The sequence below is a fragment of the Psittacula echo genome (assembly GCF_963264785.1).
Source record: "Psittacula echo genome assembly, chromosome: 10".
NCBI lineage: Eukaryota > Metazoa > Chordata > Aves > Psittaciformes > Psittacidae > Psittacula > Psittacula echo.
This window is the reverse complement of record NC_137741.1, coordinates 18,543,026-18,570,530: the sequence shown is the minus strand read 5'-3', so window position 1 is coordinate 18,570,530 and position 27,505 is coordinate 18,543,026. Positions and strand designations below refer to the sequence as shown.

Below are 27,505 nucleotides of genomic sequence, written 5' to 3'. Positions count from 1 at the left end.
ATGGAGGCCGCGGGAGGAGGAAGAGCCGCCGCTGGTAAGAAGGGAGGGCGAGCGCTCGGGAGCTCCCCCGCGGCCCGGCCTCCTCCCCGACCCCGGCTCTGCCTTCTTCACAGCTGTGTCCCCCCCGCTCTCTTCGCCTCCCTCATGCTGGGCCGGTTGCCCACCCGCAGGGGATGGACACGGCGGGGCCGGCGCCTCCTGTGAGGAGCCCGAAATGGCGGGCTCCCCGCGGGCGCCTTCCACAGGCGGCCGAAGCGCCGCGAAAGACTCGGGCCTTTTCAGGAAAACTTTGCTCAGCCGCCTGCGGTCATGACCGGGCGAGCCCCGGAGCTTCACCTCCATGCTCCCAGCGCCCTGCTCTCACAGCACCGCCTGAGGGGAATGGGCCAGTCCGGCCCCCCTGCGCCAAGCAGGGAGAGCCGGAGCGGGGGTTTGCCCTTTTCCCAAGTGTTCAGGTAACTCTTCCAGGTTTTAAGCTAGTCCAGACCTGTGCTGAACATGGCTACGGGATTCCTGTCGGCGTTGTTTCAGCAGGTGATGCTGTCGAAAGCCTCACCAAACTCTGGTTTCCAGTGTGTGTTTAGGGCTCTCCCAGCACAGCTACACAGATTTGGGACTTGAAGTACTTGAGAACTACTGGAGAGCTGAGGGAATGCTGTGTAAAAATACCACTACATTTTTAAGGTCATATCTCAGGCAGCATCAGCAAGTGTTTACCCAAATTGAGCGAAAACATGGTTTAACAGGGACAAAAGGAGCAGTAAACACGTTCTTCTTGACTACTATAATTAGTTGGGTTATTTTGGTGTAGAGATACAAAGGCTTTTTATATTTCAGAGTCCTTAGCTTTCAGTACAAACTTTGCTGATCATGAGCTGGTTAGAACAAGAAATACATGGTCTCTAATGATGAATTTTTTGGGGAAAAAGCCACTCACCCTCACCTTCTTTCAGCAGAAGTTAAGGTTCTGGTGTTTCTGACAGTGGGCAAAGAGCTGCTCAGCCCAGCAGAGGCCAGTAGAGAGAACTCCATCATTCCCTACCTGGTGGACTTTACTGCTTTGAAACAGCAGACATTGTTCAGTTCCCAAATGGCAGTGCTGCTAGGGCTTGGTAAGGGAGCAGGTTTTAGGACAGGTGGATCTTCTGCACATGCTCCGCCGTGGATTTCCAAGGGAGTGAGCGTTCCTGGTTTATATTTGACTAGGAGCACTTCCAAGAATCTCTGTTCACACACTTGTTTGGATAAGGGCCCGTTGCATCGCCTCAGTTAGCTTTTGCACTGCTTTCCCTCCTGGTCTGTTTTTATACACGTCTTTCTTAATTTGTCATGCTAGCAGGTAAATGGCGAGAAAGTGAATTTATCTTCTGAAATGCATTTTAAGTTGCTACCATTTATCTAAAGCACCTACTTCACCCCCTTCAGTAAAATAATGATGTTGTTCATTAGTTCCTCTAGCTGCTCGTGGCTAAATGCACCATAGTCAGATTGCTCTGTTTTTTTGTTCCTATCAGCCACTTGTGAAAGTCAAACATTTGTAATAATGCTGTTGGGGTTTTGGGGGTTTCTTTTGAAAGACTCTCAATTCTGGTGATGTTATAAAATATCTAGATGAGTGGGACTTGGTTTTTCATGTCTAAGCAAGCATTGAACTGTTGGGCACTTCAGTTGACATCTACATTTTTCCTCTGTTTCATTACTCTCAAATTGAACGTTTAGAGTAGTTCTTCTTCAACCCCCTTCCTTTTCTGGGACAGCTGCTCTTGGTTTTAGGTATTATCTGAGTTTTGGCTTAGTTACTTAATTGGATGCACCTATGTTTGATTATGGAACAATTGGCAATAGGTTGAGTGTACAATACAGCGCACTTTAAAAGCATACTGGAGTCAGCCATTAGCTCTTCTTGTGCAAATGGTGCTCTTCAGTTTTATGTCCTGCTGTAACTGAGATGCTACAACTACTAGATCTTGAGGTCTGTTCCTGTAACTGTTCTTCACAGGGCAAGGTTGCTTACGCTTCCAGGTTTCTAATCTCCTTTATAGATCCTAGGCAAACCACATCATTGAGAAGCAGGACAGCTGTTGACCTAGAACTTGAGGTTCTTGTTTTAAATCCAGCCTTGTCACAAGTTCTTTTTGATTTTAGGACACTTTGCATGTGTGCGAATTAACCATCAGTAAAGCTAGGAAGGACATTCAGTGAGTAACAATGTATACACAACTTGCTGGAGCCTGGGAAATAGCGACCAGATGAGAAACCCGTATGTGTAGTTTAACAATTGCATTAATGAAGCCTTGAATTTCCATCTGTCACTCTAGGAAGATGGAAACCTCCCTGCCCTCCATGAAATCCATGTTAATCAGTTTACAGGCAGGAGATCGGCAGCCTGGAAGGTGGAACCACAAAATTCAGGTAGTGTATAGGTGCTATATGTCATGAATGTGGTGCCCACATCTAGAAAAGCTACTCAAAGCTCTGAGACTGATCAACAACCATACTCTTCCAGTGTAACTAAAATCTTAGGTGTGGAACAGGCAGAATTTTACTCAGGCTGAGGAGTGTGTGTATCTAAGAGGTAAGGGCTGTCACAACCTCCTTGCTTTCCATGCCATAGGAAGGGCAAGTTACTAAAACCTTGCTTTCTTTAACATGAATATGTAGTTGTGGTCTAGAAGGAAAGAAAACAGGAAACAAAACTGTAACTACTTCCCTCAAAAGAAAAAATACAGTCCAAAACCCAGCAAACAAACCCAAGTCCCTTTCTATAATAGCACTGCAGAGAATATGCTCCTTCCCTTGGGGGAAAGTATGAGAAAACAAACAACACAAGAGAAAGTCTAGCCAGTTTAAATTTGCAAGTGGGAGGTGTGCAGACATTATGGTTGTGAGTGTATTATAAGAACCTACGTAGAACAAGCTGGTATGTGCTTTCCACATTGTATAATGGTTGCATACTGAGAGACTCCCAAACACCTCGCATGGCAATTCACAGTTCTGCTGTGTTGTCTTTGCAAAACGATTTGCAGACCCTCAGGTTGCACGTATCTGAAGTAAACCGTGTCCTGCTCAGTTACCAGGAGGTCTGTGGATGCTTAAAAACGTAGTGTTTGTAACCTTTGAAACTGCTGTCTGGTGGCTGGTCTTTATAGTATTACTGACAACAGATGGCAAATGGCTTCGCTGATGTAATTCTTGCTAGTGTTTCATTCCTGTGAAGTTGCACAGTTTCAGAATCTCAGAAAGTGCCTCCATAGTTTTCCTGCCTAATGGTTTCAAGCCAAACTAAATAAAAACATTTTATATTATTCAAATTCCCGTGGTGTCATGTGACATTTTGTAATGATTGCCTTGCAGCAGTTTCAGATAAGTGCACGTTTGGTAGCAATTTAAGGCCTGTGTCCTTTAAGTAATGCTTATTAGTACATAACAGATGCCGTTTAGAAACATTATGCCTTTTAATAGGCTCTGCTTTTAGACTACATGTTCTCATTCCAGGCAGGCTGTGGATCAAGCAAGCTTGGAGGTATGCTATCGTTTATGCAAAGCCTAAGTCAATTTTCTGCTCTGAAGTCAAGCCATGTGTTTTTCCTTGTTTCTTCCATTCTGGTCATAGCTGCCTTGCTGTGTTGTTCCCCCTAGTCATATCTTTGGCTGATTGTCAAGCCATTACAATCAAAACCTTTTGCATTTTTAACCACCAGCAGTGGTTTCTTTTGTCCTGACAGAAGAGCCTGTGCAAAATGAATTTGAACACTCTCAGCTTTACTGTCAAAAGCACAGCAAGCACAGAGGTAGCCCTCTGTTGCCAGCCTGTCCTTCTCTGCTTCTTCCTCTTCCCAAAAGGAGAAAAAGGGAAAAGCAGAACCATGCTGATTTTGGAGCACCTTCAAAGACATGTAGAATAACTGACACAATGGCACAGAGAAACAAAAGAGATGTTTACATATTTCTTCCACTACTTGCAGCTGTTTATTAAAGCAGGTTCTGAGACTGGCTCAGGGGCTTGTGATAGCTCGTGCAGGTGATGTATTAATTTGCAGCCACATAATAAATTTAGCAAAGTGGAAATCACTGGGGGAAGGGTTTTTTTTGTTTGTTTCCTTTTTTTTTTTTTTTCACTCAAATGAACTGCTTTATTTTGAGATTATTCTGGCTGTACAAATTGCTCCTTGTAAGTAATTTAGAGAAGGGCTGCTGGGCTTTCTTAGGCAGACTTACGCACTCTACTGGTGGGAGTAGTAGGTTTGTCAGAGGTGAAAGCATTTGCAACTCAAATTATGTGCAATCTGAAACTGGTATCCCTGAAAATCTAGACAGTTGTCTCATATTTTCATTGCCACTTGGTTTGTTTGGGGAATGCTGTTCTTTCTGATAGCAAACCAGGGCTTTCAGGTACTCTTGGTATGGCACACATACTGCTACAGTTTGTATGATGTGAGGATACGGGCTATCTGTAGTACAGCCTTAGGTTTCCTACACCTACCTACTTTGAATGATGGTAGTAACAGACAAATGCATTTAATGTGGTACTTAAATATTAGCTCTGGTGCCAGATTGTGACAAGTGGGTTTTTCAGTAACAGTTTTAAATGCTCCTTCGTCTTAAAATACGGCTTTTCTTTCTGAAACTGTCCTGTGAGTCTGTCTGGCTTCTCCCCATGGGATGAAATCATCTTTACGCTAGACTATTTGCCAAACTCAGTTGTCATTTCCTGCTCTTTCACTATTCCTTGTTTATCACTGGGAGACATTATCTTCCTCTTTTCCCTTAAGTTATAGGATGACTTTTGACCAATGCATCCTCCTTTCTTTCTGCCTTCCACCTTTGTAAAGGATTGAATTACTACTGTCTACGTTTGAATTTGTGATTCACAAAAGCTCTACTGCTGTGCAGGGTATCTTTTCTGTTGTTTTCCTCTTAAATCAGCCTGTCTGAATAATGAAAATACTTCAGTGATATATTTCAGTGTCAGTCAGAGCCTCCCATTTCTTCTTTGCTTAGGTTTTAAGAGTCAGACTCTAATTTGAGGTCAGGCCTGGATGATGAAATTCTGCTGGCTCAACTATTTTGGCTTATGGGTATGTAGAAGGGAGAGGTAGCAGTGATGTAACTGCTGGAAAGAGCCCCCAGTATGGACATGGTTTCTGGAAACCTTGTCTATTTTTTTTCTATATTTTGCTTTGTTTGGGGGTAGACAAATAGTAAGTTGCAAATGTAGATTTTTTTTTTCTTACAAGAAAATCCATACCACTGCCTTCAGTAGCTGAAGTTAAACTTTACCAGGATCATTTCTGCCTGTTTCTTGGTTGAATGAAAATCAGTACGTACTAAGAACTCGATGCTGATGTTCACAGGTTCAGAGGTATTAGCAGCAACCCCACTGAATCAGTGGAATTTCCTTGAGGAAAACTTGATGTGAACATGAACCTTAAAACCTTAATTAATAACAATCCTGAATGTTCCTTTTCTTCAGAACTGCAGCTTCTCTGGGTTATTGTGTAAGCTCCTTCCTTCTTTTTTATATCTAAGCTCTGTGAAAAAGAGATGTGCAGAAGTATGAATTCCTGATATGTCACAGTTACAGCTGGTAGCACTTCCATGGTTTAACAGTATGCTACAGTTTTTATTAATAAAGTCTGTTTCTGGGCCATAGCACCTCAGCTTTTTTCAATTACATTAGGTTAGAACTTTTTGCAAAACATGCCAATCCAGATGTGCATTCTGTGTATTATAGGACAGGGGGAGCCTGTTTACACAGATGTATTTTAATTTATCTGTGCTATGAGCTTGATGCGGCTTTATTTTTCTATGTGTAACACTGCTGAAGGCCCATCTGAGGAAAAATAGAGTTGGAACCTCTTTGCTAGACCTTTCTGTACTGGAGTACTGCAGGTTAGAGTGGAGGAAATATGCCTTCAGCAGGCACTTGCCATTATGTGAGCCCTTCAATACGCACTTGCTTTTCTAGCCTTGAAAACATTTGAAATACTGTGGTTTCATCTAGGTATTTTTCCAAAAAGAGCTAAGTAATGAAATCAATTATTTAATTCCCTTGTCCAAGAATTTGGTTTTCTTTTTCCCATTTCATAAGTTGTGGATTACTTTAAATTTTGGAAAATAAATAACATGTGTTCTATACACCCCAGTTTTATGAGGTTCTGAGGGCCTTCAGAGCTCATTGAAATGAGTGGATATTGAAGGTGTTTGGCATTTTTCAGAGTTAAGCTTGTCTAGTCTCTGCCTTTGCTCATCTGCATTCTGCTAAATATATGTGTATCCTTAAAGTTTTTCTCTTCCCTTTTCTGAAATCAGCAGTAAAAATGTGTTAGCAGGAATGAGATGGCAAATATGATTGCATCCTTCATTTGGAATGCCTGACATTTGGTCTGCCCACCATTTCAGTGTCAGAATTTGCAGTAATGACATGTAGCTACGGCTGAACTCCTCTGTTTGGTTCCTTAATGGGGAATGGGGTTAGGATTATTTATTTCCTTTCTGCCTTCATATATAAATTCCACAGAAGAAAGTGATTTACAGACAGAAACTTATATTTGGTTTGCCTTCTGTAACCCTTCTTGCCATTTTTCATTGTGATGGAATAGCAATACAAAAATGGAATTTTTGAATGGAAACATGGAAACCTGTTCACGCCAATGCACTTTTTCATCTTTTATATTCCAAGAGTGATTGCTCTGTTAGTAACGGTGGGAAGCAATGCAGTGGGGAAGCACATTGTTTTCATTAATGATGTACAGTATGTGGTTAAGAGCTGCCTTGCCATGTTGGACAGATATCACACTGTGGTGTTTGCCCACTATAGCTCCATTGCCACAGCACGTTGTTATGATACTGAAGTTTCACTTACACTAGAACTTGGGTTTTTGACATGTACTTGCTCAATTAAATTCAGGATATGAGATTCAGGTTCTGCATGTACTCCCGGGAACGTGCCAAAGACCTCTTCCTTCCTTTGAAAGGTTAAACAAATATGGTTGTCTAATGATAACCACATGCATGGATTGTTCAAGCTCACTGGAAGGAAAGAAGAATCGATGCTAAGCGCTGCTGTTTAACACAGAGCTCCCACTCCTGTGAGAGGGTAATGGAAAGCACTTTTGTTATATGTGCATGATTTAGAAGGGCCAAAAGAAAACTTTTTAGATCCTAGACACTGTCATGGTTGTGCTGCCATACTGTGGAAATTATAGGCCACAGGAGAATAAGGAACAATTTCTGTTATGACTTCTCTGTCTTCATGTGTTGTGACTTCAGAGCAACTGATAAGGAAAACGTCACACCCTTTTGAAGTGGTAGATAAGACATACAGTTACCTGATAAGAACCCAGACAGAAGGTGAAGTGATTTGTTACAGGCCACAAAAACACACCTGTATTACGAGTAAATCTCAGGAGTTTTTGCTCTCAGTTGCTTGGTTTAATTAGAAGAACATTCTCTCCTAAATACTGGCATAATATGCTGTCATTTTGTGTTGATGCACATGTTTGTCTTATGTTGCAAAGTGTTTTTTGATTAAAAAAGAATTGGAAAATTCTTTTAGACAAAACCCCTCACAGTGCTGTCAGAAACACTTAGAACCTGCTGCTTTGTTCTGTTCTTTTTCTTTTTTTAATTGTGAAATATATTGGCATGAAAATAAAGCCAATAAATAAAACCAGTGCTGCTATTGCAAACTTTAGAAATGGCAAAACTAAATACAAAATGATGAAATTTGAAAATTAGAAATGGGAAGTTCTTTTTATCTGTCTTGTTTCTGCGCCACTAGAATTCAGACTTTAAGTATTGTTCATATTTTTATATGTAAAATTATGCATAAATGTCCAAAAATGCACAGTCCAAATACAAATACTGTGGTGGCTGATGGCTCTTGGGTAAACAGACAGTTCTTAATGGATGCATGTAGTATCATTCTCTGTGTTTGTAGAACATGAAAAAGTAGTTGTAGGATAAATGATTAATTCACTTCAGACACAACACTTTTCATGCTTCATCTATGGTGAGGTTGATGTATTTTGCTTTACAGTCTGGCTGTATCCTAAATGCCCTTGCAAATCTCTGAAATGGTCTTTTCAACAAGTAGGTATTTCCTGGGAGTACCAGCAGTTTCTCTGTGTGTCTTAATCAACCCAGTGGTATGCCTAGTCTGAAGAACCTGCATCACCAACTATGCTGGCTTAAGGAAACAGTATTAGTAAGCTACACGTGACTTCAGGAACAGAAAATTCTTGACAGTGAAAGCAAGTATCTCTTGTTTAGTAAATGGTGTATTGGCTTCATGGTCAAAAGGACTTATGAACATTGCCAGTACCTACTAGTTTGAAAATTAAATGAGTGTTTAAGACATCTGTATAAAGAGAGTTGGTTGTCCAAAGTTGTAACTGATCTGTTAGATAATGGCAATATAGTAAAATTAATACATAGGTTAGTAAAAGGATTAGTCTAGTAAAAGAGAGCTTGAAGGGTATAATAGTGATTTGACTTGCTGTAGCATTGTATTCATGAGGCAAGTCTGTGATTATCTGTATCCTAGTTAAATTACCTCTATTATGGCACAGTGTTTAGTTGCAGAGGATATAGAAAGATCATAAAAAAAAAATCTTCAGAATATCTGACTAGATTGAACTGTGTTACTGACCTTTAGGCATTACAGCAGTCTGTAGTTTCACTTGTGGAATTTCACATGCGAGTGTGTGCACCATGTGTTTTCTGTTGCATTGAGAAGAAATTCTTTTGCCCATAGAAAAATATTTCCTGCTTACTTTAGCTCATAGAATGAGATTTTTGCTGAATCTGTAATGATGGAGGTCTGTCTCTAATCTACAAAAACTAAGTTCTAGTTTAAAGCAGAGCATTGTCTTTGGTTGTGACTGCATTTGTTCTTTATCTACCTGATGCAGAACATGAGCGTGTTAATCAGGTCTATCTGGATTCCCACATACTGATTTTTTAGGATCATCATAAATGAACTTTGCTTGACTTCTACCTCTCAAGAAGGATATTTGTCCACTTCATAAAACCACCATAAAATTCAGCTCTTTCTTCTGGAGATTAGAGGTGGAATAGCAGTGGGTTTAAAAAAAGCTGAGTTTAGGAATCGGGACTGAAACAGGGGCCTTGGTTTCTGCCTTATTGGCAGAGTTGTGTGACATTTTAGCCTGAGGTAGCTATAGGTGCGGGAGGGTAGTATCTCATAAAGGTGACTGAGCTGTATGGGCAGTACCTGCTTGTTTGTATAGCTGGGTTTAGCTGTAGCTTTTCACTTTAGAAATCAGATTCTTAGTGCAATTGATGACAGATCACTAGAGCAGACATGCAATTACACATCCTTGCTTGAGAATGCAGCCCAGACTGCTCCATGGAAACAAAAGAGAGGAGAAGCAGAAGCATGTTAGGTTTTGCTTTAAAATCTATTCTGTATGCTTGAAATGGAAATAGAGGCATCCAGATTTCTCTTTATTTTTTTCTAAATAAGTTGGTTTTTTTCCTTTGCCCGGAATGCTGGTGCCATGTGAAAGACAAAGTCTGGTACCTGTCTGTAAACCCTTCATTGTCACTGCTGACATAGAATCCACCTCGATGATGTCTTGACCTTGTTTACCAGCTTTGGCTATTTAAGATGTCAGCCACTTCAGCACGAATGTCAGGAATCCCTCTAATGCAGTAGGCCTCCCGTTCTAAATTTACTCTCCTTACGGTTTATGGTCCCTCCTCTGGCTGCAGCAAGAGGCCCCCTTTTTATGACTCTTCGCTTCTACCCCTCTTGCTCCCCCCTTCCTCACTCCCTCCTTCCCGCAGCTGGTAACCTTTGTGCACACGGCCTGTTGGAAAGAAGTGCTCGCTGGGTGTCCAGCAGATTGGCTGCCACAATGTGCTCTTTTGTTGCCCCTAGGTAAGATCAAACTCAGATGAAATCCTGTAATTCACACTGGGTTAACAGGCTGTCCTTGGAACTTAGCAGTTCTGGTATCCCAAGATGCTGACAGGGAACTTTTTCTTTTAAAGCAAAGTTGATCAGAAGTTGTCTTTAATGCCTCATTATTTAAATCTGTGACATTATTTCATCCTTCAAATGGTCGCTGTTACCTTAGAATGCAAGCATATGATGTACCAGAAAGTTAGTGTAACTTTGAAGGTACCGGTTGTTTTGCTCAGTGAGGAAGAAACATGATTGTGCTCATTAAGTTGCTTTGGCTGAACAGTGGCAGGATGTACCTTTGTAACCAGCATCTCATGAATAGTATTTATTATCATGGCCAATATTTGTCTTTGTGCTAAACCAAAGTCTTACATGCTGCTTTTTAATAAAGAATTAATTTACTAGTAAATTTACTTCATTAAATTACTAAATGTTTTAATAAGACTCTTTAATTTCTTTCCTTTCTATGGCTTCTTTGCTTGCTGATGTTACACAGTACACTGGGGAAGGCTGATGCAGAGGAAAACTGCCAGTGCTAAGTACTGGCTAGGATTTTATAACGTGACTCAATTCACCAGTGTTGCAATGCTGTTTTCTCTCCCATTTTGTCACATACAAACATACTATGAATACCATTTACAGAGTAGCTTCTTTTCGGCATTCTGACTACATAGCTTTGCTGTCAAGCCTCAGGATGTAAGTTGTTTGTCTGCAAAGGGCAGGGAAATAGTGTTTAAAGCATTTTAAGCAGTGCTGGGTAGTGGTGAATTACCAGCTGTAGTTTCTTAACCCTTTTGCTGAGGCATCAGATACTGATCACTGCCAGAGGGATAGTAGTGGTTGAATTGTCTGACCTGGTATGCAAATCCAATGCTCCTACTCGTATGTGGAAAGGTGTCATTTTCAATATAGTACTTTTATGATTCATAGTTTCTGTATCTGTACATAGACAGTTCTTGCAGAGGCCATTGTAAAACTGTTCATTGTCTCAGCCATTTACTTTGCACTTACTGTTCATATAGTTATCTGACATTAAACTTGGGTCACAGGAGCTGCCATGTGAGAGCAAACCATGATTGAAAGTGGAGGTTCCAGAACTAAGATTCCAACTATAGCAGAGTGATAGAAGAGTTTGCCTTCAGTTCGGTGCTTACAAGAATTGCAGGTGTATCTTGTTGATTGAAAACCCCTTAAAGTGAAACCATTTCCTCCATATGATAGAAGACTGGCAGCATGTTATTTGGACTTCTAACCCATTTCTTGTGATGTCCTTTGTCTTGAGCTGGTGATGAGCCACCAGTCAGTTTGGTTTGTGATGAGAGGTTTAGACTGGATATTAGGAACAATTTCTTCACTGAGAGGGCAGTCAGGCATTGGAACAGGCTGCTCAGGGCAGTGGTGGAATCACCGTCCCTGGAAGCGTTCAAAAAACCGTGTAGACGAAGCTCTTAGTGGCATGGTTTAGTGGTGGTCTTGGCAGTGCTGGGGAATGGTTGGACTTGATGACCTTACAGGTGTTTTCCAACCTAAACAATTCTGTGATTCTGTTATATCAGCAGCAGGCTGCTTGGTTCCTCAGGAGCACTGAGTTGGACTTTGTATTAAGGTAACAGATATCAGATATTTGTAGTTTGTGTTTGCATGCAGTTCACAAATACCTTGCATGAATACCCTTCAGCATTGAGTCACAGGCATTAGAAACTGTTGCATGAAAGATGATAGTAACTATTTGGGGAATATATGCAGGTAAATACTGTAATATTTTTTTTTTTTTTACATTATTTCATTGTGAAAGTGCCCAATTGAAGTTACTCAAAAACAGAGAAAGAGAAAACTAATGATACATGACAGGTCATAGGCTGACCATAAAGGGGCAGTCTTCCAAGAAAGAGTGGAAGCTGTGGAATTCTTTTCCTGTTATATTTTTGGACAGTACTAAAACTGAGTCTGTGTTTTGAAGACTTCTTCTGGTTTCGTTCTTCCAGCTTTAAAGCAATTTACTTGCACCTAGAGGAATTTGAGACTCTGCTCGTTGAATTCAAAGGAGACAAATGTGATTTGATGCTGTCACGGTTCTACTGTGTAAAATTGCATGTCAAGAGGTAAATAACATATAGAGAGGTTTTCACCAGCCTTACTATTTTAGACTAGGATTATGCCAAAGGCTCTAATGGGAGCAGTAAGGGCCCTGATACACCAAGCTACTTCTGGGGAAACTGAGGTTTTAATACTGATGTGTCTTAGTTAATTTAACAAGTAAAAATATCTTGTGTTTTGTTTTACCTACAGGTTGCTTTTACTTGGTAGATGCATTAGCAGGAGATCCAGAGGTTCTGCAAGCAGATACAGAAACATACTATGGAGAACTAGTGAAGAAATCGTCGTCCATTCCTGATGTTTTTTCCATCCCTGGAGGAGAAGAGGTACTAGGCTGATGTTTTTCATACTGCAAGTTAGATACATAGTTGCAAACCAGTTTGGTTGTGCTCATAGTCTGTGAATAGGGTAAACTGGTGTGGCCGGATTACAAATCTCTTAAAATCAGCAAATTCTGCATAATTTTCAAATGGTTTTGCATGCTGCAAATGAGAGATAAGCTTAAACTACAAATCTAAACCCCTCTGAGTGTGGATGAGGGTGTGGAGTACTCAGCTGAACTTTGCCTTCTTATAGGACCGAATCAAAACTGAATTTGATAGATGTTTATACTATGGTGCAGCTCTTTTTCCTGCCTTTATTGTGCATTTTACACAGGTTTTGTGATATAGTCTGTTCTATGTTTCTGTTCTTTCCAAGACTTATCTTGATGATTTTGAACATGGGTTCTCCTAAAGGAATTCTGATCACATGTTATTGATAGATGATGTGGACACCATAGGTGCCAATGCTTTAGGGTCCTGAGCCACCTGGGAGGAATGCATTGGACATGACTGAGCAGGCCTATTGAAAATTCTGATTTCAGTCAACCTATGAAAGCTTTAATTCTGGGCATTTTCTAAGTCATAAAAGGTGTGCTGGGCTAACTGTTATTGTACTATCAAACCAGTAAGTGGATTAGTTGAAATAAATGTTTGGAATAAGGTGGTGTTTTTACAATTTAGGAAAATAATATGCAGTAGTTTCCAGAAAAACACTGTTTCAGGTGGGTAGCTTTGAGCCGTGAATGTAACTAGCTTTAAATACTCTTTTAATGCCCTCTAGTGGAGTATGTAGGGTTAAATACAAACAAAACTGAAAATGCAAAGATCCCCCAATCCAGGGCTCTGTGTCCTCAGCCTTTCATGCCTGGTTGTACTTTCAGAGGCTCATTTGCTGTTCCATTAGAAGGGTGTATTCCTGCAATAGCGAGACACAGTTAAAGGTGGACTTCTGCCTTTTGATTCAAAACTGTCTTGATTTTGTGGCTTGTCATCAGAGCTTAAATATATCACATGACTGGTTTGAGTCTCATAGCAACACATTTCTCTGTGCGTTCATTTAATTCAGGTCTAACCTAATCTGCAGTCAGACAGCTAGTCAAGGGCATAAGTAACGGTAATGTTCTTGCTATATTGTTTTTTTCCTTGCAACTTATATATAAATTTATATGCATATATACCTACATTATATATGCCTACAACTTGAAGGATGAGGATTTTGGTGTTTGAATAATGGCTGCAGTTTCCAGGCTTCTGTGCATTTGAATTAAAGCAGGTTTCAAGTAGCAGGACCAGCAACCACGAGTAATTATTTAGCAAGTGTTAAGTGGCTGTCAGCCCACTTGCTCGGGTCACAGAACTTCTTTTTGGTATGGCATGGTCTTTGGTCAAGCATTCAGTACACAAATAGCAAGGATTAGTGCAAGGCAGAATGGAAGCTCATTGGCAGCAGTTCATAACAGAAAGCTATGCTTGGCTCCTGCTGATGTTGTTAGCACCTGTGGAAGTGCACATTACCTTATAAAACAAAATACCAATCATAGCAGTATTGGAGATAGGACTGGCCTTTTCATTATAGTAATGCTCCCAGGTGCCATAATGACATGGATGCTGTTATAGTTGAAGCATGCAAAGAATGGCTGAATCCCCAGAACATACTGAGGTTTTGGGAAGCTCATGAATACAGATTTCAGGCAGTTTCCTATTTTTTTCCTGGAGCCCAGTGTTTACATAGATGATCCCAGGATTTTGGGACTCACAAACCAGCGCACACCAGTTTCAACTTAAAGTCGTTATCTTGAATAATCCATATTCATACTACTTCCATGCACCAAGAAATATTAAATGTATCACATGACTGATTTGGGTTTCAGAGCAAACTGACAAATGGGTGCAATTAGAGAGAGAGGCACACCCACACATACACAATGGACCAGATTTTTGAAAGTACAGTACATACTGTGCTAAATCACACACGCTCTTTGCCTTGTACCTAAACTTACATGACAGCATTTGCAATATTCATATGGAAATTGTCATCTCTATGCATATAGAGCTGTTTGAGCACAGCAATTTGGTGTTTATGTGTCACATCATTTAGAAGTTTAGTCTAAGACTGAGAACTTGAGAGCTGCATTTTGATTTTAGCCTTGCCTTCAACAAAACCACCTTGTGCCAATTATCCGCCCTCCCTGTGCCTCAAAGATAAACTGCCCAGGCACTGCCCTAATGCTTTGATACTCCCTGTACCCTCAGGCTTAATTCATTGTTTGCAAAACACCACAAGTACTCAGCTGGACGATGCTGTAAGAAGTGCAAGTTGTATTTGTTTTTATTTGATGTGTCTGGGCTTTCATAACACTGTTTGTCTGCATGTAACAGTCTTCAAAGCCAGGTTATGTACTAATCATATTAAGTTGTTTTTAAAGTCTTTACTAACTTTGGTAGCTTGATTTCTTTTAAATTAACATTGCTTACTGAAATCTTAGAATCTTATGTATGTTTCAATGCCATGAAGTTCAGGATGGAGAAGGTGTTGTGCTAAGCTTAACCCATGCATGTTAGTAAAACATATCCTAAGTGCATCTAATACATGAAATACTTCTTGTGAGCATCGCAGTACAAACTGCTACAGGGATTGTTTGTTTTTTAGGTTAAACTCGAAGAATCCTGTGTGTGTTTTGCCCCTCTCTACCGAAATAATCCTACTTGCAAAATGTTGCTGTTAACTGATCCAAAGGATAAAGAGACAGGTTAGAATTGGTCAAAATATTTTGAAATTTGAGTAGTTGTGCTTTCTTTTCTTTTAAGATGGTCTCTTGCTTGTATATTTAAATATTTGGGGGTTTGTTTTGAATATGATATGGATTCATTTTCCCTGGCAGGGATTTATGTCAGTGGGCTACTGATCAGAAGAGAGGATTGGCAGTCAGGGATTTTATGCATAGATAGCTCTGCTTGTAGCTGAAAAATCACCTTGGGTAATTCTGTTTCTGAGTCTGTTCAGAAGGGTAATATTTTTCTAATTCAGGATGATGTGAAATTTAATGCATTATAGTTTGGATAGAATTCGGAAATCCTCAAGAAAAAAGAGTAAATATGTATGTGAAACTGTATTAGGTCTTCCTGATTCTTATTAATATTATTTTTACTTTATAGTATCTTCTTCAGTCCTAGGTTTAATTGCCTCCTATTTCCAGTACTGGTGTGTGAGGGGTAAATTTAGACTGAGACCATGTTCAAGAATTGAATTAAATCTATTTTATTTGGCAGTTCTCCCCAGATACTCTTTAAACTTTACCAGCTTTGCCTTGCTTGCTGCTGTAATACCAGTGTTTTCCTATTACAGCCATGTGTCAGCCTGACAGGGGCACACTACAGTTGTGTTACAGGCGGTAGAAGTCAACATGTGCATACTGGTGTTTCTGTTTCATGAGTCACTGCTTAGAGTATCAACAGGTTGTTAAGATTTGATCAGGAGTTATATCTAAGTTTTTTTATCTTCCTGCTATCAGGATCTTCAGACACAGTCTAGTTTCTTCCTACTTACTCCTTTAGGCATGTGCCTTTGACTATGGAATGTCAAAAAAATGTAAATGTAAAGTAAGTAACACATCTTGATATCACTAACAGGAAGCTTGGCTCCAACTTGCCTGGTACCAAAAGCCCGCGTTGTGACCCACCTTGGTTAAATGAGGAGTGTTGGAGCTCTTGTGAAGCAGTAATTTGGGCTATAGAATTTTGAGGACATCTACAACAAAGACATGAACCTATGCATTGGCCCATTGTGTCAGGGAATATAGAACACGTGAAACCTCTTGAGCTTTCAGCTTCCAAATGTGGCAGCAAACTAACAACAGCTGTCATTAAAAGCGTACTTTATTTTTTTAAAGGATAAGACTGAAAGGCTTTAATAGCCAGTATTCTTAATAATACAGCAAAGGCAAGGCAAAGAAGTTTAGCACTCTATTTTCAGTTCTACAGTGTGTCAGATAAAGATCTTACACTCCTAGAACAGGTACTGTTGGTATAACTAAGTGTTCATTATTCAGTCCAAACCCTGTAACCAGGAAATTTCTTCATAAGAACAAAAACCAGATTAAAATCATCTGTGGTTAGAGGTGAACTCTGCAGAGTTTTCCAGCTCCTTCTACATATGATTTCAATTTGATGTTTGCTAATGGGTTGTGATTCATGTAGTTGAAAGTAGGAGACCTTTCCAAGTTACAAGTGTAGTCAAAAGACTTTCTGGTCCCTCTAAAACTATTGATATAGAATTACTTTCCTGACATTAATTTATATATTCCATTCATGGTTTTCTGAAGAGAGAGAGGCACTGGTGTGGTAAAGGAGCATCTACACTGGAGGCCAAACTTGCTCTGTGAGTGCAGTTGTGCAGAGCTACTGACTCATGTTCAATGGAATGTGGTTATAAACAGCATTAAGTTAGTTTAGGCTGCACAAGAGGAATGGGGATCTGTAACAACTACGATGCAAAAACAAAGAGTTATTAAATAAATGCAGGTGAAGGCAGTGCATTTAGCACAAACCTTCAGTGAAATGATCTAACAGTATTAGGAACAACAAGTATTAATGAGATACATGTACACAAGGTAAAAATGATTTCCCACAGGAACAAGTCAAACAAGTCCACATTGGAGCCTAAATTAAATGATAGCTATCTTTATTAAAAGCTTGAACCTTGCAGAATAAACACCTTATTTTATTATAAACTACAGACTGATTGACTGCTATGACCCCCTTGCAAAAGTTTAGCTTGAGTCATCAGCCTGTACTCACAGAGATCATAAGTCTGGTTATTTAAGTAAAGCCCACATCATCTAGCTTTTAATATTGCCTTTTCAAAGTATGATTTAAAGGATTTTGCTGCAAGTTCTTTGTTTCTGGATTTTATATGCTATAAACATGTGGCCAGTCTTTTGACATGCATTTGATTTGACTGATGTGAGATTTTTTTTTTCCTTTAGATGTATTTTAATCAATTTTCATTAGTTCTCTAAAGCCTGCTGTGCTGTGTGTATATGTGTGTGCATACCTAATACATAGGGGTATATCCATTTGAACTATTTTGTCCAAGGATTTTTCTCACAGTTCAGCGGTTTTGGAATTGACTCCTATGGCAGCAGACTGTATTAATGTGGCAAGTCCATCTGGATTTGCTTACCTATGTGACCTTTTGTTCTGACCACTGAACAGATCCAATTGTTTCAAAACCAGTTCCTTCAGAGAAAAGCAGTACTTACTGACTCAGTCGTTGTTCCTTAAGGACATAGGCAGAAAGTTAAAACACTAAATAGGTTGTGTGATTTTCTTCCTCCCTTGAGCTTTACACTTTCCTTGTGAACTCAAGTCCCATCCAGATGGGCAAACAGTCTTGCTGGGGTTGAGCTCTTCACTTTCTCATGTGCTGTCTGGTGGATCTGCATTTTAATTTTACTTCACACCAGGAGTGTTCTTAGAAGCAAATTTCCTGGTTGTCCCCACATACTGTGCTTCAGTTCACATCAGGGAGCACTCTCAGAGTGTGTGAACTGGATTGCTTTTGGCTGAAATGAAATTAAAAGATGTACTCCAGAAGCACACTGAGGTACCCCAACCGCTAATGGGCTTTAAGGTCTCAGGACCAGGCTTGAATTTGTGAACATCAGGTTCTCTGCATCAGATGTTTTGCTCTGTGAATTCAATTTTGATAGCATTAGTCTTGCTAATGCAAATGTGGTCCTTGATTCCAATACTGAGATTTATCTGATCACCTTGATCAGATGGGTTGTCCAGAAGTGATGCGTAGCTTGTGTTCTGAAATGACCTGCATATTTCAAAGAGAAAATGGGTATGGCAGCTTTTGCAGAGGACTTGGTCTTGGTCGGAAGCATTTGTAATTTACTTTTGATGGGCCGACTTTTCTGTTCTGTTAGTATATCTGTACAGATATTTTTATGGGAATGTAAATTGTGTTGTAAGGGCTTCCAAAGCGTAGCATGGGTGATTAACATCTTGATAACACTAAATAAACATACCCTATTGTGGCATTTTCTGTCTGCTGTATATAATAATTTACAATAACTGTTAGAAGCCATGGAACATTTATCACAAGACATTTGCAACAAATCATTGAGTAAAACTGGAATTGTAGAAGAAAATGTAATTGGTTGCAGGAAAGAGATCTATCTTAGATACTTGAATGGCTGCCATTGCTGCAGCATCTGCATGCCTCCCAAGCTATAATGTATTTATTTCAATAAAACTCTTAGGAAAGAGAAGGATATGTTCTTATTTCAGTTTAAAGACAGGGAACTGGGGGCATAGCTATTCAGAGTATGTTGGTGCTGCAAAATGCAGTTGCATGTATATTCTCTGAGCTTCCTCCGGTGTTGGCACTGACTTAGGCTCAGTTGCATGGAACTATTTGTGGTAATTTACCATGCTGCTTCCAAGGTGGAAATCTGGCAAAAGCAGCCTCTGTAAGTGTGTCATCAATCTGAAATACTGCCAAAATTAAGGTAAAGGTGACTTTATCTAAAGTGAAGACCTGTTGCATTCTGTATTTATTAAACTCCAAGTACATCTTTCATATATAGCATTGCCTTTAATTTAGTTTGTGACTGAGGGATGCATATCAGCAACTCGGATGAAGGCTGGAGAAAAAGAAGTACCAGGCTGGATGTTGCTTTGATTTTAATGCTTTACACTGTGTAGAGTCCTGATGTGCACATTTCATTCAAATAGTTGCACACCAGAGAGAGAACGTTTGGCCAGCACAGCCTAGAAAGTGAAAATATAATCCAGGCCTGGGTTGGGAAGACATCCATGTTTGCCTAGCAAGAAGAGGCATTTCATAATCACAATTGCGCTATGCTTAGTGCCTAATTCAAGTCCGTGTTGGTCAGTACTGTATTCCAAATACTCGTATGGAATCGTGTGCTTCAAAGGCTCGCAGCTTTTTGCAACACTCTGAATATGTTTGTGTGACTGCAAGGGATCAAAGTACTGAGGTTTAGCAAGCTGGTGCTTACAGGGCAAGCCACCCAACTGAACATGTATATACTCCATTAGTTGTGAACTGAAATGTGGTGAACTTAATCCATTTCACCTAGTCTTGCAATTGCAAGATCAAGCTTATCAAGTCTTGCAGTTGCAACGTCATTGTAATTATATACACAGGGTTTGGGTGATGTATGTAACCTACTGTCAGCACTAACTTGATCTCTTATGATCAGGTGAACGTAACCAAATCTCTTAGAACAAGACTGGGAGAGTGAAGGAACATGTGGTCTTCCAAAACATGTTTGCATTTGAAATAGTGTTCCTGAAAGTTGATTCTAAAATGAAAATGAGAATATGGGGATGTATGGATGGCTTTAACTGCGGACCAGATGTTGACTTGAAAAATGATAACAAAAAGCAAAGTACATATGTTTGTGTGAAATCTGGAGAAATGTTTTTCCTTCAGGGAAGGCATCCATATAGATCAGGTTGCTCAAGTAATGTGATGTGACAGTTGCTATGTCAACTAGTGTTCCCTTCCACACATTTAAATTATTGAATAGCACAGTAAATGTTCTATAAAAGTAGCTCCTTACAACATGGTTATGCATCTGCCTATTTTCCTCAAAGCTTTTTTCAGACTTTCCTGACCATTGCTCTGTGTCTTATATGTCTGAACTACGTGCCAACCCTCCATGCAGCTCTCATTAAAGTCCATGCTTAGCCCATTATGTGCCCTTTGACTTGGCTCCCATTGTAGCTGCATGTTTCATGGATGTGTAACGGAGCAGTGGCTGCTTGTATTTGAAAGCAGAGTAAAGGGATTGAGGGAACAGATTGAATCCATCACAGAAAAAGTATGAAACTCCCATGCAAGTAAGTGCATAATATTTAATGAATTGAATCTGGTTCTGTAAACAGGCGTCTGCCCTTGCGTGCAATACTTCCTTCATTGTTAAGCCAGTACACAAAGTGTAACACTTTTTGGCACATGCTTTAATAATTTATCTGAGCTATAAGTTAGTTAAGCAGAATCTCCAGCCTTAAAAGCAGTGAGAGTTGGTAGAGGCTGAAGCAAAAAAGGGAACTAACCTGTGCTCGTCGATGACATTTGTACAACCTGAGGCTAAACCAGATAAATGATGAATCCTGTTAAAGCCATTTCACTTCCTTGTGGGTGCAGTTGTTTCCAACTCATAGATGGTTTTTAACTTTCTTAGGTTTGTCCCTAGTTGGGTAGGTTAGAAAGCCATAGGCAGTGCACTCTTTCAGGACTCAAGAGGTGTGAATTCCATGCTGTTCTTTGCATGCAATTCAAACAACATAGTTCCTGTATTACATTTTATCTTTTTGTCTAAAAATGGGGATAATAGCTGCCCTTTTTGAAGATAGCAAAGATGTCGGTGTTCTTGAGCAATCCTGGAATTGTGGCCATGTGCCTTCTTTAGGTGGACATCACCGTAATAAAAGTTCTTTTTGCTGGGAATACTTGCTTCTTGATGTGTCATAAATGATCAAATTTCTGGTTTTATTCTAAAACTTAATCTAAGTCTTTAAAATCTATTCTATATCTTTTGAAATCACCCTGGCTTAAAACTTTTCTTACAGAACAGAGCTTGGGATCAATTTTTGTAACACTGTTGCAGGTTCAGTCTTTCTCTTACACATCTAATGGCAGACAGTGAATTCTGTAGATGAACATGTAGGAGTAGGGTTTAAATACATATTTCTGCTTATGTGAAAAATTGAGGAAGGATGAGAAGTGGGGTGCAAGTTTTGCATAGCACCTACATAAGGACTTATGTGTAGGCTGGTAATGCATTTCTGCTTCAGGGCTGTGTATCTTGTATGTCCATATGCCTGTCCTTTGTTGATAGAAACTTCTCCATATGCATTTGAACTTGTGTGAATATCTGACCATGCAGAGATTAGGAGTCTGTCCTCTAAAGGTTCAGATATATAGAAATTCAATCACAAAGGCAGCTGAAAAGGTATTTGATAAAGTGGATGTGAAAACTTGTATTTGACTGTTCGTAGGTGCAAATAGGAGCATCTATGCATGTGAACAGGGAACAGCCTGAAAGAAACTTCACAAATGTAACCTTTAGCTAGGTAGCGGTCTGTGTCCCAAATGCCACTCAAACTTACTGTGCTGGTGAACAGATATTATGCAGGATGTGCTTTATTCACATGACACACAGGTTGTCACACCAAAGTCACATCAATTCCTGAGAAAAATTCCCTTCACCTGATGCCTCGTGCAGTACTGAAAATTGGATGTCAGGGGACACAGAGGTGAAATTGAAATACAACTGTTGTTCTGCTATCTCACAGCAGATCAAACTGGAGCCAGCTGGAGGGAGAAGTAGATCAGAGGCTGCTTGTGGAGAGGTTCAGAACCAACTTTGTATTTATGTGCAGCTAATGTGTTCCCTTGTCTCTTTTTGTAGTTTTGGCAGTTTATGTGAACCAGTGTTGGTGGCCTGTTGAAGATGTAGTAAAGACAGCTGATCCTTCTAGAGATGGGCTCATTTTGGTAAGGATGCTATTTTAAACACTTGCCTTTACCCTGAAACTTCCCAGCTAGAACAATCACATGTCTGTGTGTCTGTGGTCTCCTATAGCTCATGCTTTATACCTGTGGAGTCTGGACTGTTTGGCTCACCAGGTAGTTCACCTATCTCCCATTGCGCAGCAACATGCACGTTAACCCTCTGTAAATGATTTTCTGCATGCAGTTTATGATTCAGCTGTGGGATTTATGTTGGTTTGGGTTTAGTTTACCTTCACTGCCTACTAAAGGAATAATTAGCTAAACCTAATTACTACCTTAGCAGTAACTCTCCATGTTGGTGTTGCTTGACTGACTGCCTGATGGAAGGTGTTACTGCCCTTTGGAACAATGCCTTATTTAGCTAATTATAAACTTTCTTACCTTGAATAATGCTTGTAATGTGTTCATTTAATGAAATGGTTGTTATTTTATAGTTTTTATGTCTGTAATTCTTTTTCTAAATAAATTACCTTAGTAAGGATCAACTACTTTTTCGTAATTTGGGAGACTTGGGTGGCCTGTACTCTGCTTTCAATGAATGAGATGTGAGATTTGTGTTGCCATGAGGCTACTAAGTCAGTTCTGTTTCATACCCAACCCTCCGTGTCCAACTTTGGTCCTTAATAATGCTATTCCTTTATCATTCCCTAATATATGCCATGCATAGAGTTGAATTATTCACTAAATTAAGTAGGCTTTTTGTGGGTAACTGAACTGGAGGGATTTTGAGATACCAATCCTTGCAAGATAGAACTTGGAACAGAAACACAGGCCTTCAGGCTTTCAAGCATCTGCTGTATCAACAGAGAATAGAAAAATATCTGAAAATAGAAAACTTGCCCCTTCTAGGTCATTGCCGAGGGGTAAGTTGTCAATACTTGTGGAAATTCACATTTTCTTTGTCAGCATTCATATAAGCTTGTTGGCACCACTCGTCACCATGATGAATTCCTTTATATTCTTCCACCTTCCTGTCCTGTTGGTGGTCTAGTAAGAAGCACGGCATGAAAACTAATTGTTCATGTTACACCTGGATTATAACCTGTTTGGGACAGATTGTATGTATTCACTGTTTTGTATCGTGCCTATCTCTCTAAGGTCCTGGGTCACCAAAGTTCTTTGATACTGTGACAGGATAGCTAACAGGGAAAGGTAACCAGGGTAGCTCAGTGACTCTTTTCTTTATTTGTCTTTTGGGTAGATTAGATTGCCTTGATCCTGCTTCCAAATCTGTGATGGGTTTGCTTTGACTATAATCAAGATACATCTTGCTGCTTTAGAATTCTTCTCTGTGACAACAGGAGATATGCCAAGCTTTATAAATCATTACTAGATTATTCTACATCCTCTACATAGAGGGTGGACACTGGGGAAAACCTTTTTTATCATTCTGTTTGAAGCAATTCATGAGGTATTTTCCCCAAATTAAGTGTTCATGTTTCCTGACCTCCTTCTTCCCAGTCCCTTTCAATTTTGAAGCCTTTTCTGAACCACAAAATACTGTGCTCTGCTTCATTTTCCTTTGGTCTGCTTTTGTTTGTTCTCAAAGGTCCAGACATTTGGAGAAAGGGTTGTCCTCTTTGTTCTGAACTACATTATCTTTGGAATGCTGGAAGGGAGTTCAGCTAATGATGCATTCTTTCTACCTCACTCTGCCACCGAGTGTGCCAAGATACTCTGGAGAAATGGCGAGGCTGTTGCCTTCTACTCGGTCAAGATGAAAGGTAAGGTCATTTTAGAGACACATTTCCATTGGTTCCTAATAGATAGAAATGTCATCCTTTTGTATATCTTTCAGTATAAGTAATACCGGCTCTCCTACATATTTTTATATCAAATCTCTCTCAGAATGAATCTGGGGAGCAAACCTTCCCAGAATTTGGAAGTCACCCATACTACTTTCATTTAAACATGATGGTTCCAAACTATATTCTCAGTTACACTGAGTGATCTGAGGTACTGGCTTATTCCAATAAAATATGCTTTAATGCAGCCAAGTAGAAGGTCATACATCTAGGAACAAAGAATGCAGGACCTACCCACAGAGTGGAGGACTGCATCCTGGAAAGAATGATATCTGAAAAAAGAAGTACAGTTCACAGTGGAAAACCAGTGTATCAGGAGTGGCTGGTGGTGGGGAATGGCAGTATCCTTGGATGCATAAGGAGCAGTGTCTGGGTTGTGTAGAGGAAGGTGTAAGCACTACATCATTCCTAGAATGCTTTGTCCGCTTGTGGTACTCCCATAACCCTTAAACTCCCAGTTTAAAGGATGATGAGAAATTGATTTCATCATTAAATGATTAACTGGCATAGAAAAGAAACAGAATGTATTCCATTCTTTAGGGATACTTGCACCAGTATAAGCTTTAGTGAAGGTCTTTTATTAGAGAGTTTGTATCAATGTCTAGAGTGGTAAAGGCTTCATTAGAATAATTCTAATTATGGTATGCAGTTGAGTACGTAGCCCTGTGTAGGAGCTGGTTACCAGTTTGTATTTAAGATGCATGGGTGTCATCTTCATACCAGCAGCTTAAGCGCAGAGAAGTTTCTATCTTTGGAGGTAAATATATTGTTCAGGTCAGCATCAGTAGCCACCTACCCAAAAAGGGAGAATAAGAAATACCTTGAGAGCTGTGCAGGTATGGATTGCTTTGGATTCCACAGGATAGGGTGAAGGCGCCTTCTCTGAGAGTCTGAAAGGCCAGCAACAATAAGAGATGTTCTGCTTTTCTGCTGCCTTGAGATGTGCAAAATCCTCATTCACACCGAGGTGTAGTTTGTACACCCCTGTGCTTGTGCAGTGCTACTCTACTATCAATGATGCATCAAGTCTCAGCCTATAATAAAGTAATCTTCTCTATGTGTGTGAATATGCTGATGAACTGGTTTGTAATTGGCAAACACTTCAATCGCCATAGTACATTTTCCTTTAAGCCCATAAATATTTCTGAGCAAAGCTTTTGGAAAGAAGCACTTGTATGGGCTGTAATGATTCATGCTTCAGTAAAATAAATTTGCACAGTAGTCTGTTATGGGTGGAGTATTAGCCAAGTTGAAACTGTTTCTGAGTAAGTTGAGAGTCACAGTTTGGTTTTAAACCAGGTCCACATAAAATACATATTCTTCAGGTCCAGCTTTGTCAGCATCTGTCTTTTGTTGCCAGTGTTTTTTTTCTTCTGGGCAGCTATATTTGTTCGGTTTTGGCCTGTGTCACAAATTACTGCAGTCTCTTGCCAAAGCCTTTTCGGGAAGCTTGAAACTGATTTTTTTTGCCCCTTTTTGCTATTTGCTGTATGTGTTTAGAAAATAATTCCTCTTTCTGAAGTTCTGTGATTTCAGTTTCATACCAGCCATGCTCTGGCTGATCCTATTCTCTCTACTTTCTAGAAGAGCCATGGATTTATTAGAAACAAACAAACAAAACCAAACAACACAACAGGCTAAGATGAGACATATCTCCTTCTAGAAGCTGTGTTTCACATGGTTGTTTCAGATATTGGTTTTTTTCTTAATTTTCTTTTTTCTGAATCATAATATAAGTTCTTTTGCCTTTTACTGTCCTGGTCAGAATGTTTAGTAGGGGCAGCTTTAAGTACAGGACTTTATATGTTCCTTGACCTCTGTTACAGCTTCTGGTCCTAGGAAGAAATCATTTTGCCTTGTGCCCACCATGTGATTCTGATTCCCTTTAGTCCCATGCTCTGCAATTACCTGACTATTCTTTATAGTTTCATTTTCTTCACTATGTAATTTAGACTCTCATGCTGATGCTGTACTCAACTGTATTTCTCATCTGTGAATTTTCCATTATGTGCAGTATGACAAAACCCATGCTTCAGTGGAGCCAAATAAGCCAGAACAGATCTGTGGAGCATGGCTGTTTCAAACATCAGTCATCTGGGTAAACCACGGAAACAGTGACCAAGGAGGAGAGAGACTGTTCTATCTTTGCTATGGATTTAGTGTACCGTTATGCAAACTACATTTTCCATGGACTTCAGTGATTCCAATTAACTATCTTGGCAATATTGTAAAGCCATTTCCATTTGCCAGTTCCTAGGGGGCCTGTACAAAGTGAACTTGGTAATTTTGGTCCAGTTCCACACATCCATCCATCTTATGAAGATCCTTCACTGGGTCTCTTTTGATAGTCTGGCTAAAGAGGGACAGATGGTCTCAAGCACCCTCCTTGCTCCAAGTCGTGGTAACTGCAAGTCAAGGTTTTGAGACAGTTTGGCACATACTGACACCAGCCATCCTGCACCTGTTGGGTAGATAAACAGAAGTCTCGTTCTTCAAGGCTATCACTTGCTGTGAGCATTAGACACCTTTATTAAAACAAAATTTATTCATGACTACACAGATCATCAACCTGGCCTCTCTGGTATGTGCCCATTCCTCTCCAATGTCAGGCATGCAGCATTTACCACTGGGTATACTAAAGATTGATGAGATGTACTAAGCCACTAATGAGGCTGATAAGACAGCTCGTCACGTGACAAGATAAATGTCTCCAATTTTATATATGTCAGCGGCTTCCACATTAGACAGCTGAGGAGTGAGACCTCACTGAATGCAGCTAAAGGTACAACAGGAAATGACAGTTCCCTGTCCCTTTCTTTGCAGAGTGCAACCTGAAAATGAAATATTTTTGCAGAAAGCCTTCATATAGACACTTTATGCTTGAGATCTGGTTTATATTCTTTTAAGTATTTCTTTCAGATTCTTTTCTTGATATGCTCTAAATCTGTGTGAGAACCTCAAAGAGAATGTGTTTTGTGTGGTGATGTAGAGTTAATGACCATGGTTACTGACACTGTTTTTTGTGCAATGAGACAATGTATTTCCCTGAAAGTTTTTCTTTTTTATTTACTGAGGACTCGTAATTACTGGAAATGGACTTTTGCCACCTTCAGATAAATGTCAGGAGAATGTGAAAGATTCATATCCAAGTAAATCACTAAGGAAGTTGGAGGATGCTGTGAGCCAGGAGTGGCTTAGTCCTGTTAAGAATAAACCAGAACAAACCCCCCCCCCACCTTTTTTATATGCAGCTTTTTTCCCCTACTGTTATCTATTACTGTTTCTATAATGCTTAGGAGCTGCCCAGTTGCAGACCAAGCTGTCAGTGAAACAAAGAGGAGTCAGACTGTCAAAGCTTGTCCATTCCCAGTCTCATTGTGTCTCTTTTGTCAAACCTTAGTAGTAAAAGTGTAGAGAAAGATGGTGTTCTCTGTTATGTGAGTCAAACCAGCTTTAACAAAGCTGCGTCCGCTGAGAAGGCTGTAAAACATGCTCTTGAATCTGGACTAAATGTGCTGTTGGCTTCTCATTCATTCTTTAGGGATGCTTCACAAATCACAGTTTGGGAACACGTGACTGCACAACTCTAAGCTGATATCAAGTAAGCAGCAAAGCAGCACTGGCCCAGGCTCTGTTTTTACCTATCCCAGAGCCTTAGAGATGGTCTTTGGAAGTGGCTACCCAAGCTAAAATCCATTTCACACCTTTCTTCATGCAAGCCTTCACAAATTTCCTTTAATACTTTGGTGGCCCAGGTTGTATTCTCTAGAAATAGAGCCCCAAAAGATAA

At 39.9% G+C, this 27,505-nt stretch overlaps 1 protein-coding gene across 1 annotated transcript in view; it reads left to right on the top strand.

Moving 5' to 3' along the window:
• The window catches only part of LOC308225276 (protein FAM169B-like), a gene marked incomplete at both ends in the record, with an annotated part of 39,031 nt that continues 11,526 nt past the window's right edge, over positions 1–27,505 (top strand). The window contains 5 exon segments of the mRNA XM_080625983.1: positions 1–34; positions 12,224–12,357; positions 15,005–15,104; positions 21,807–21,892; positions 23,460–23,634. Coding sequence (XP_080482109.1) covers positions 1–34; positions 12,224–12,357; positions 15,005–15,104; positions 21,807–21,892; positions 23,460–23,634 — 529 coding nt within the window.